Source organism: Natator depressus, chromosome 2, assembly GCF_965152275.1.
Source record: "Natator depressus isolate rNatDep1 chromosome 2, rNatDep2.hap1, whole genome shotgun sequence".
Taxonomy (NCBI): domain Eukaryota; kingdom Metazoa; phylum Chordata; order Testudines; family Cheloniidae; genus Natator; species Natator depressus.
In genome coordinates, this window is record NC_134235.1 from 99622160 (window position 1) to 99634778 (window position 12619).

The window sequence follows — 12619 nt, forward strand, 5'->3', positions numbered from 1 at the left end:
AAAAGAATTTTCCCCTCATCAAGACAGTGGCTGCTCACTGCATATCATTAGCTGTTGCACAAACAACATTGTAATGTTTTGCCCTTGTAGAGCTTTTCATAGGTGGGCAAACATTATAATTCCCCATTTACAGATGGAGGAACAGAGATGTTAAATCACTCACCTAATATCACCCACAAAGTCAATAGTAGATCCAAGAATAGAACCTGACTCCCAGTCCAGTGTCTGTCACACTAGGCCATATTGCTAATGAAAATTAATACAAGCTATACTTCACATGTACAGTAGGAACTTGCAAGTATGTCTCATATCAAATCACAGTAATTTTTTTGAGTGTATGGTTTGATTATGGTCTGAAATTCTCAGGTGTTCTGCACAACAAAATGGGATTACAGCTGTTTAGTTTATTAGCTAATTTAATGTGTGTGCAAGTAAACAGTTGGGAGCATCAAAAATTTTCATTGAGGGAAGAGGATTATAAGAAACTGCCCCCAAAAGTGAGTATTTTGTACTACATGGCACATAGGGATGAACTTCATTTCTTCAGCTACCCACCAGTGTGATATTTTCTTAAAGCAAAGTACCCACTCAGGATTACTGGAGAAAAAAAAAAAAAAAAAACAAATGAAGACAAAGTCTGTTGCTGTGTGAATGTAACAGATCAGTAAGATTAAGCTCAGAAACAACAGGTCAAGGAACCAAAGCTTTAAGGAAATATCAGCACCCTTATAAAACAGTATTATTCCTGCCCATTCCAGGATTAGTACACTACTTTCTACATCTCTCAGCACCTCTGTTTCCTGCGTGAGTGGGGTTTTTTTTTTATTTAATCACATTGGAGATGTTTTCTTATGCTAAATTTAATAATTGTTAACACTCAGAGGTCACAGAAATTCTGGTATTTAATCCACAGATGTTTGAAGGTACAATTGTGATTTAGTCCTCCCTCCTATGCAATCAGGATCAAATAGCTTGACCATAGTAAGTTCACATTTCAGAAGAATTTCTGGCGAGTTATCCCAACAGCAACCACATTCACATGTCTTACAAAGCTGTACTGATTTTATAATACAGGCTGGTGAGGCAGACTCCAACAAAAGAATGCCTCATACAAATTAGAGAAGGAAAGAGACCCATTTTCAAGTCCATCCCCCATACTAGTGCAGAATTGTCATAAGATTGTCTCATGCCTCTGTGCCTGTTAGTTTTGAGAAACATTTGACACAAAATGGTCCCGACAGAAAAAGCAAAAGCAGCCTGAAGCTTCGCCCTAAATTGTTCAATATACCGATACTACACCACTTATAAAATGTTCACAAGTCTCTCAGGAATGTCTCCAGAGCCACACCCTGATTTATAAATACTCTTGATTTCCAGACACTGGAAGAGTGGTTCTGCCAAAAACTGATAAACGTGCTCTGTCGCAAGCTCATAACATTTTCTAGTGCTATGCTTTTGTATTTCTTACTGAAGCCAAACATATCTGACACCGGCAATACCTTCCTGTTCACTAAATCAACTCTTGCTCTATGGTGGTTACCTAGTTCACCTCTTTCTTCTCCTACCCTTTCTTTTTTAATTTGTATTTTATGTTGCTGTAGCTGTTCTATTCCTCAGAGCTCACCTTGCCCGAGCCCCTCCTGGGAACTTGTTTTTCTCCTCCAAAGAATCTGCCCAGCGAGTCAAGTAGACCCGAGTCTCTGTGCCTTGGAGATCCATGTCTAGCATGGTCTATGGTGCTTGCAGTTGCCATTTTTGATCCGTGCCGGAAAGAGGAGCGTTTCTGTGAAGCCATCAAATCCGAGTTCTCTGAAGTTGCAGCACTGTCCTCTTGAATGGTCTGTAGCTCGTCTGACTCTGAGGGCCGATCTTTGAAGGTGTTGTCCTCCCTTCCTGGGGCATCTCGGGAAAAGAGGCGGATCAAGTGGGGGCGACCAACTGTGTCAGCTGGGTTGGCCTCCTTCCAGGCATTCTTTGAGTCTGCTGTGCCCTTGGAGTCTGTCACCGCTGTGCTCTTAGTGGAGGTCCCATTGTTCTGGTTCACATCTGCCTCTCCTATAAACAACAAGAATGAGATATGAATACAGGCCTATGAAAAACAGAGCACTGGAACAATGCTGCTTTCTTTCACTTGCCTTGAGTTAGTTTTTTCATGCAAAATCCATAGAATATGTTCTCTCTCTCTCCAAATGCCTTTCAGAGAATTAATCTGTCTTGCAACTGAACTGTGTTCTCACATTTAACTTGCACTGGGATGACATAACTTCTTTGAGGTTTTAAAATTAGAATGGTGGTCAATATGTTTGGAAATGGGTTAATAAAAATAGCTGAAGTTTGTTGTAAATTATTGCAATTATAGCCTATCAAATCATTTCAGTGTTTATGTTGTAGGTGATCTCTCTGTTTTATTATCAATGTCTCCAATGGCCATCTCAGTACCTGATGTAAGAGGTGAGAATTTTTTATATTGACCACTCTTCTCACTATTTCTAAAGACTACTGTACGTGACCATAAAAAGGTTTGGATTGTATTTCCACTTCAACCCCTCTTTGCGTGACGTTACAACTTTTCTAACTTCTGAGCTCTATGTTGTACAAGATGGAACTCCCACTGGTAGGAGTCTATTACAATTCTTTAACGTATAAATCCCCATTGAATCTGAGCTACATTACTATTTTTTAAAAATCTCTTTGCCTTATTTGTTCCCCAGTTTCTTCCAAATGTAAAAACCACAAATTTGCATTCCCCAATCCCCTCTTCAAACAGGTCTTCACTTTAGATAACCGTATTGTCATCCACACAGTCTTATCTCTTATGATAGTTATACTTACAGGTCTGCTTGTAAGAAACATCTTACCCTCCTTTTTCCTCACACACACCCTCAGTGAAAGGCCCAGCCTGTTGCTGTTTAGTAAAATGACAAACATTACACTCATGCCAACTTTTCTAAGTTGGGTTACATTCTAATGTGCTTCAGTAAGCTATTTGGAAGTCAGAGGGAATGTCTACACTGCAGCTGGGAGATATGATTTCCAGCATGGGTAGGCTCAAAGTTGCAGCCCTGATGGCAGCTCACCCTGGCTGAACTTCCCGGCTCCAAGCTCCAGCAGTGCCATAATGTCTACACTGCTATTTTTAGTGCACTAGCTCAAGTCTGTCTACCCATGCTGGGATTCTCAGCCCAATTCTGCAACCCTTACAGAGAGTAGCTCCCACTTCTGTTGACAAATTGTGAGTTGGTGTAGACTATGTACTGCAAAATCAAGCAAATTTCCAATGAAGAGTAGTAGTAAATTAGTAACTTGGGAGAGTTCTTCAGCAGTCAGCCACAGGGGGCTTTTTTTTTTTTTAAATGCATGAAGTAAATGAGTCTCCTGATTGATTGCAAAGAAACCTTATTATTAGAAGTGATTATTCATCTGGGATCAGGATGACGAAATAGACCCAAGTCATTGACAAAACTTCCACTGACTTCAGTAGGATCAGGAATAACTGGGCATATGGTGTTTGTGATTTCTGTTGATTACCTCATGAAATTCCACAATTTGATTTGATAGTTGCTGCACTGAGAAGCGATCTGGATCTGACTATGCCATGATGTGTGCTTTCTCAGTGCTTGTCTTTTGCTGATTCGAGCCAGCCCTTTAGTATTTACATAGCACTGAACTGCTGAAAAGAAGAGTATTTTTGGTTATCTTTCTTTTATTAAAAAAAAGTTTATTAAAGTAGTTTTAATAGGGACAGATTCAGAACAAGGCCACAACTGATCATATTGCAAACACTGGACAGTAAAATTACTCCAAGCAAATGAATTTTAGCTGGATGACAGAATTAATCTGCAAATACAGACCTACAACCAATTATAACCTGACAAGTACGAATTAGTAAATCAGCTACAGTTTAACTTCCTGGAGAAGGCTAATGTGTGTTTGTGTAAGGCATGCAATTTTGGCTATGACCTCAATTGAAAATGTGTCAACTAGCTAGAAAGGAAGTTCAGTTCTTCCCTCCATTTAATCTTTTTTAAGAATTGTCTTCAGGGATGCAATCATCAATTAAGGCTTTCTGAACTGAAAAAAGAAAGCTGTTTATTAAAAATATTGCAGCTATGTTCTTTTGCTTTCTGCGGTGTATTTCTTTTTATGCTGAACATTCCCAAGGTACTTACACATTGGTGCCCTGAAGGATCAAACCTTTACCAGATTTTGTTAGTTTGTCACCATAGCTTTCCTGATGGAGTGAAGCAGGATGCAGTGGTTTTGGGAGCAACAAACAATAACTAATTTTAATGATTTAACGTTGGTTTAAATTCTATACCATCATACAAATTGAATTAAGGAGAAAAACAATAGTGCTATTGTATTTAATTAAATGCATTAACAAAACAGCAGAGCTTCTGCATACTAATACTTCTATAACAGTTGTGCTTTGTGTCACTGAATACAGTTATTTGTAAGAAACAAAGAAGGGCATTTGTGCCATAAAAGTAGCTTCTCTCAACACATAAGCAGTGAGCTATAAAGTGTAAATCTTTTCTGTATGCTTTTAGTTTAGCAATGAAAGCATGCATTTAATTTTTCCTTTACATTTTTACTGTGTTAAAACCCCATTTAATGTTCAGCGAAAATGTACAACGGAAAAAACAGTCTATATTTGAACGATATTAAATCACCAGCAGGCATGAATTCCTTTTCCAAAGTGTGTGTATATGACGTATATGTATATTAATGACACAGAACTACTTAATACAAGGTATGATCTAATGAATTACTAATAAAATGTCTGCCAAACTGCATTTCAGTATTGATTTATTAGATCATTAAAATTTTTAACTTTAACTTTATAAAGAAAAATATTCCATCATGAATTCAACTGACTATAACACTGATTTTCCTTTTTTCCCCTTCAGGTGAGGGAAATGGAATGTGCCACTTACAGTAGTGAAAGAGAAGATTTTCCTTGCTACAGTAACTTAAGATCTATTGTGTAGGAAAAAAGGAACCTAATCTTTGCAACAAAAAAAAAAGAGAGAATCCTTTTGCAAGATATGGTAATTTTGGCTATAACCATGGCATGGAGTACTCCACAGACTTTATCCCAAGAATATTACAATACCTACTTTACTCTAAAGAAAATATCGGGCCTGGCTGTGGAAGGGAGATGGGCGTAAGGAGCCCCCTCTCCCCCTGCATCCTCCATGCAGTGCCCTGGTGGGCAACCACCCCAAAAGCAGTAGGAAGGAGGTGGGACTATGGTCCTGCACTTCTCAGCAAGGGCCAGTGGAGCTGGCCAGCAACGGCAGGAAATGCATGCTGAACACTCCTGGAAGGTTGTGAACCAGTTGTGTCAACTCCCAAAATAAGAGGGAGAGAGCCATAGGAATTCCAGCGCGTACAGAAATGGAGAAATCTGAACAGTTTTTTTTAAAAGAGGCAGCAATTCCCGGAGCAATCCTGACTTGTATAAATTAGCAGAATGCTGTATTTTTACATCTTCCAAACACCTCAGGGGGTCGCAAGCTGTCAGCCTCCACCCCAAACCCCGCTTTTCATCCAGCATTTATAATGTTGTCACTAAAAATATCCATGACAAAATCTTAGCCTTAATCATGGGAACTGATCATGAAACATTAATTACACTCTCAAAACAGGCATTTGATCTGACATCTCCATTTAATTCCTAAGGAAGAGAATGATTGTCAGAACCCAAATGTTTACCTATTGTATGGCTAAGCTTGTGATCTAAGGGCTTGTCTGCCCTGAAATGCTACAACTGCCACTGCAGCGCTTCAATGGAGACACTACCTACACTGCTTGGAGAACCCCAAGAAGCAGTCAGTCGATGGAAGTATTCTTCCAGCAGCCTAGCACTGTCTATACTGCGGGGTTAGGTCAGTTTAATTATGCTGCTCAGGCTGATGGATGCATCATTATAAATTTCACATTTGTTCTCTTCTCATGACGATTTCCGAAAAGACTTGAGAAACAGGGAAGAAATACTGCAATTTCTATATACTACTGGCATCAGAAGGCCTGATCTTGCAAACAGTGCTGAGTGGAGAACATCAAACACCTTTGGCTTTTCAAAATTGCAACACATTTCTCAAAAATCTTATTTGACCAGCTTATAGAGCCGTCAAATTCTTCCAAAGATTCAGAATTCTAATGAAAAGCATTGAAACTGAAAAAATTTCTGCATTCTTTTAGCTCTCTGGCCAGGTATATCAGTAGCGTGAATGTCAAGGCAAGTTCTTCAAAGCATTTCTCTCTGCCAGCATCACCTCAAGTTCTTAGACTGCTGTTGACTTTGGCTAAGCCCTAAAAGTGTGCTGTTTATTAAACACAGAGCTGGCACCCACTGCATACCGCTAGGCTCACCAGCCCTTCATACGGAAGTACTGAATAATAAGGGGGAAGATGACTGAGGCTTGTGAGATTATTATGTAGATGAGGGGGAACAGTTGCTTTCACACCCAGCCTTGAGGGCTGTCATATGCAAGGGCCACAGCTGGTCCAGGCCATTTCTGTTCAGCACTACAGCTTCTCGGAGATAACACTGCTCACCAAATAGTCCTGTCTTATCAAATTTCACAGACAGGTCCAGCAAGATGATGGTGGATTAGATTTCTCTTATCTGTGGACAGTCATAGGTCATCCCTCAGCGTAACAAGGGATCTCTTGTGGCTTTTTGCTAGAGCCCTCTTCTTGGAGATGGCACAGAACAACCTACCCTAGCCGGAGCACTCCCACTGCTACATCCCAGAAAGGGTGCACCACAACCTACTTTAGAGCAGGCAAAGTCCCACATCCGTCATGCTCCTCTTCTGAGTGTTCTGAACGGAGCAAGGTGCTAGCTGGGAGTAGTCCCTGTACTCAAAAAAAAGCAGTGATTGTGCATGGTCCCTTGTGCCTCCTGCCAACGAAGGACAATGGACAATCCAGCCTCTACTGTGCACTACGGATCACAGGAGCATTAACTGACCCTTTTTGAAATAGTTCTTTTATCCAAATGCCTCAATAAGATTTTCAGGGAGGAGAAGAATTAGATTTTCATCATTACATTCCAGCTGTAAAACTTGATTCATCCTTACCCCGCCTTTGCAAAGCAAAAATATAAGTCTCAAGCCTGACTCTACAGTTACAGTCTGAGGACAACTGGCCAACAAGCATTTACATGTAATTACTGGTTTTGTCTGACGCTTGTCAAAATGTTGAAAATCATTTTTAAAAGCACTCCTCTTTGAGATGGATTGCATGCAGTATAATTACACAGAGAACAGTTGGTAAAAGTTCTCTAAGCATAATGCTCAGTTAACGTGTTTAGCCATTACATAAACGTTATTTTCCCCCACGTGCTGGCCAAATGGATGCTGGTGCACAATGCCAATATGTCTCCACAGTAGCCAAATCATCATAAGACCCAGATGAATTCGTATTATGCCAATGCTATAGTCTTGGTCAAGAGGGCACTTTCATTATAAACCCATTTTCGTCAGGTGCTTATTGCTTTTGGAAAAACATCCTTACCTCGAGGTGAAATTTTGGGATTAAAATTCTAATTAGCCAGTTTTGAACTACCCCAGCCTACAAAATAAAATGTTCACGTGCTTTTTGTTTTACACTTGGGTAACTCAAAATCTGCTTTCTTCTAGAATTTTAAACACACAACATACTTCAAGGACAAACTGATGTTTAGTTTTAGAAATATAATTTTGCCATAGCAGCAGCCATACCCTCTGCTGTCTATGCTGGCTTCCTGTACAATGACAAAGCAAGTTAAAGGTTTCAGTCCTTATCTTCAAGTTGCCCTGGGCCCAGAACATATAAAAGATTGCTTAAAACTTTGGAATGAAGATCCTGGTCAACAGCTCTGCTCTTTCTCCAGTAAATAGGCTTGAAAGGATTAGATTTTTGTCAGTAACCATTGATTTCACTGTACACACACACACACACACACACACATATACTTCCATTGATAATGACTGCATTCTCAAGCAGCATTTTTCTCATTTTAAATTTCAGTTTGATTTAAAGATATGTACTTTGTATATTTTGACATAGGATATTGACAATTTGTGTTAAAGCTTTATAAACATTAACTTTTTGAATTTCAGTGTCTTTCATTAAATTATCTCCCCCCTCCCAAAGTTTTCATGACTTTAAATCAATAAAAATTGAAAAAGTGCTTGAAAATAAACATCAATATTATTAAAAAAAACTAAAAACAAACACTCAGTTCTGCCATGCCTAAGAATAAAAGTAAAGCTTGTCTGAGCAGGAGACAGAGTTCCCAGGTGCCAGTCTCAGATTGCCAAACAAACTCTCACAGGATCTAAGGACCATTAGAAACTTCACCTCTAGGTACACTCCTCTCTCGCTCACGCGTGCACTCACACACACCACCATGTATATTTAAACAAAAAATAATAATAAAAGCCCTACTCAAACACTACACTGCATACACAATTCTCCTCCAGGGGAGAGGATGAGAAAGAACAAACTATGTAAGACAAATACTAGTGACTTAATGTATTAGTGGAAGGTTATGAGGGTGATATAAGAACCTATACAGAATAAAAGAATGGCAAAGAAAGGGCCTGATTCCCCACTCGATGAAACCAGACTTGTGAAACACTCTTGACTAGAGTGGAAGTGTTCTGACATAAATCTGGTGAAACAGAGTGAAGAACAGATCCAGTGAATCGTTTGGCCTGTTTCTCCTTAAAGTCCAGTTACGGCAGTATACGATATAAAAATAGCGCCCTCTTATTCAACATAACTGTCTTGAGGTCATAACTACTTGGTCTACCAACAGACACGCTTTTACTTCTGTTAGCAATGTGCTGACTACAGCTATGGAAAAATGAGCTGATTCTGCTCTGCTTCCTGCATTAAAAAACAAAGAATGGCTAAGTTCTGATGGAAAGGATTTTTTTTTTACTGTTGATAAAGAGCAGCTTCATTTTTAGAGCTGATACGGAGTTTGATTTGCCTAGCCTTACTGCTGCAAACTTTCACCTGAAATTTCATGTGAAAGAGAGCCTGACAGTGCCATTTTTAGTTTTTCACTTTCCTTATTATAGCTTATATAGTTCTACTCCGACTGTAAAATGGCATCCTGGTTTTCCATATTTAGAATGTGTAAATAATGCTAGATCTAATTTGATCTACTGACAAGTAAAAAGATGGTTTCTCTAACTGCTAGGCCCTGACAACTTTTAAGATCTAAAAGTCAGGCTGGTTGCTTTCTGGCTCATGCACCATCCACCGGTAAAGATTCTCCATGCCCAGTTCTACTCTCTGACACTGAAGGGCTGCAGAGTTGTAACAGAAGAGACTTTGGCCCAGCAATAAATTACTTGCTACACAAGCCCCCCCCCTCCACATTTCACCACGAACAATCCAGCTCACACTGTTTTGGCTCTGCGGGGCTAACCAATGAAAAGCAGGGGGGAAAAAAGCCCATGAAGTAGTCTTGACAGACACCCCCACCTCATAGATTTTACCTTTTGTGTGGTCATTTTTTAGAGAAGAATAGCACTTTATCAGGAATACAAGCTGCTGAGCATGACATCCAGTTACATTAATCTAATGTCTATCAATGGCAAATAATGATTACAGCTATGTGAAACCCAAAATCAGGTGCAATTCATCTTGCCTTTATTTTTTCCTGCCAGCACAAAACTCAGCCCAGGTCTCCAAAAAAGCATCAACCATTTGGCAAAGTTGGGCTGAATTTCATGCCATGTAGGATTCCCTATGGAGGGGCAATCAGGTGGCCTCTTTCCCCTTTCAAAAAGTCTGGGCACAGGCCAAGTAGGCCTACTTCTTTCAGATCTTCAGAAAATCTGTTTGGGGGGGAGGGAGCGTACAGGCAAGCAGGCTGCCTTCTCAGAGTTTTGCAACAGTGAGACCTGCCTTTACTAGGTGCCAACACTACCTCTGGACTGGGTAATTATCTCACTCTGGAGTTGAGAAGTCCCAAAAAACAATGTAAAATGCCAGTAAACGTAGAAGTGCTCTCTGTGGCATCTCAGTCCCTAACAAGTTCATAGCTTACTCTAGAGGCAGCAGTGTCCAGTGGGACCTTCTGGATTTTGCTCATCTCCTAGAAGAGATTACAGAGGAGCACTCTCTTTTCCCATTCACCCCCACATTGAAAAGGAAGGAGCTGTTGGGGGCGGGGGGGGGGGGTAAAAGATAAGAAACAAGGTGGATTTTTCAAATTAGGAATGCTAAAGGACTGAGTCCAGGAATAAAAAATTGTTTAAGGTGGAAAGTAAATGAAGTTCATGGGTGCTTTTAATGAACCTTTGCTTTGAATTGTTAGGTTTGCCATATCTAGCTCTGGGGAGCATAATGATGGAATTTGAGAAGAGAGGAATCTGTCAGAGCTGTACCAATCCATTTGGGGCCTTTCTAACTTAGAACTGTCTTAAGACAAAAAGGAAAAAAAGAATATGAACTTTAGAGGATCAGAAAAGACACCGAGTCATACAGAACTTTCAAAGCATTTGTGTATGGACATATCTTGTCTTCATATCAGAGTAGGTGTGTAATATACTGCACAATGTGTCCACTTGTATGATATGTACAGGTAGAAAGCCCACACCCAAATCTTAAATGAAACAATGACTGAGGACTTAAAAGTCTCACTTCCATAAAAACTAATGATAGATTAGATAGCTATTCTTTATTAAACTCTGCCAATTTAAGTACAAGCAAATAAACCATAGCTGAACTTCAGTAAAAGCTATCATGCAGGGATGTTGAAAGGTTCTCTCTTAACATGATTAGCAATCTGCTTCCCTGGGAGACAATCAGTGAAGAGCCCATTGATTTCAGGAAGTGATTGCAGCACTTGAAACTTTCTTCTTTTTGACATATGAAAAAGTACTATTCCTCTAAACCAGTGGTTCTCAACCTATTTACTGTTGTGGGCCACGTACGCAGCTCTGTGTGTCTTATGTAGGCTGCGTCTACACAATATATACACGACCTGTATGGCCCTGAGGATGTCACATGGGCCACAGCTGCATGCTCATTGGGCCACAAGCAGCCCGCAGGCTTAGAAGCACTGCTCTAAATGGACCATGCCTGCCCTTTTCCTTGGCTAAATCTCACTTTCTGAAAAACGTGAGAAAATGGATGAAATTCTCAAAACCGAAGAAAAAGTCCTGGTGAAAATTTTGCAACTGCACCTTTTCTATGGTGGAAAAATGTTCCTTGACCACACAAATCATTTCTGCAGTAGGGTTTCCTTTTAACAGTTTTCTTTGGATTTCATAAAATAAAGCCTGACATGCTCACCTACAGAACAGCTATTATTGGCCTGGTGGACAGATAGCGGCAAGCTGTTTCTTTCGTATCAGTACAATAAATCTCTAGTGGTGACTAGTAGGTGGGATTCACATGGGGGACTGAGGCACCGAAGTGAAACATCTAGATCAAAAAACCCTGCTCTGCCATTCCAGAGAGAAGTTTCATGGCTGTGAATCCACAGTGGAGCAAGGTGCCTCCCTATCGTCCAGAGTTTGGCACCTAACTCCCTTTGAGGGTTGTGGCTTAGGCCAGACCCTTATTCTTGGCATTTCTTACTGGCTAACTTAAGTGTGCTGGCTTCAAGAATCCCTTTTTAAAAGGCCTAATTCTCCCCTTGCATTGTACAGAGAGCATGGGCACCTAACTTGGGTCTGTGAATTGCCCCCCCCAAGAGTCCCTGACACAGGGGTCATGCTGGGAGTAGGTTTAGACCCCCCTATCCTAGGATTCAGGGTGCATCACTGCTGGAAATATAAGGTTTGTCTGATAGGTAGGACAAGACAGTAATAGTTGGACTGATTGACTAATGACATACAGCAAGTGTGCTATTTACCTTGCTTGCTTTGTAAAGAATACTAGATTCTGTGGAAGATTTTTCTGTGTAAAGCCCCTCCTATTTTTCTTTTTCCTTCCCTCCTCCAAAATCTTTTGGGCAATAAAGAAGATTTTCATTATTTAAAAGTGGCCAGCCACCTGAGGGCATCTGACTTGTTTAATTCTATGGATTATTTGCACAAATAGCACCAACATGCATGGGTCCTTGAGCATTCTGTTCAGTATGAACATTTCTGAAGTCACCGGAGCTTTTGCTCCAGCACTAGGCTGAAAAGCAGTCATACTAGTATATCTTCTGCGTAATAAACGGTCACCCTTTTTTGATGCTTTGAGAGTTTAAATTGTTCGCTTTTGGATTCAAGATGACATCGAAGTACTCATAGCAAAGGAAAAAAATAAAATTTTATTCCACATCTACAGTATATTTGAGTATTCAAACTAATGCCACTTGATATCTATCCTTCTAGGTCATATCTTTCTTCTGAAGGATCCCATGCTACAAGCAAGTTGGGGTAATGGCTACATATCAACCTCTACTTTAACTTGTATTCATCTATTTAAAAACAATAACCATGTTGGATTATTTGGAGGGTGTCAAGTGACAAAGTATTTAGCTCAAGTCTAAAAAAGCTGTTGGCAGTCAGCATGTGATATCATTGTAAATGTGAATTTATTTATTTTTTTGCCTACAATGATTCTCAGCTAAAAATAAAATGTGCCATTCAAAATATTTCAGCACATA

At 39.9% G+C, this 12619-nt stretch overlaps 1 protein-coding gene across 3 annotated transcripts in view; it reads right to left on the minus strand.

Annotated features, from left to right (window-relative positions):
• MBP (myelin basic protein) overlaps positions 1-12619 on the minus strand; it is a 163517-nt gene that overhangs the window by 32158 nt on the left and 118740 nt on the right. For 2 of the 3 annotated variants that reach the window (XM_074944736.1, XM_074944737.1), the window contains exon 4: positions 1625-2055. In XM_074944736.1, the coding sequence (XP_074800837.1) occupies positions 1625-2055 (431 nt within the window). Of the gene's footprint in view, positions 1-1624; positions 2056-2135; positions 2170-12619 lie in introns of those variants that run through there. The other variant, XM_074944738.1, reaches the window with a different exon arrangement.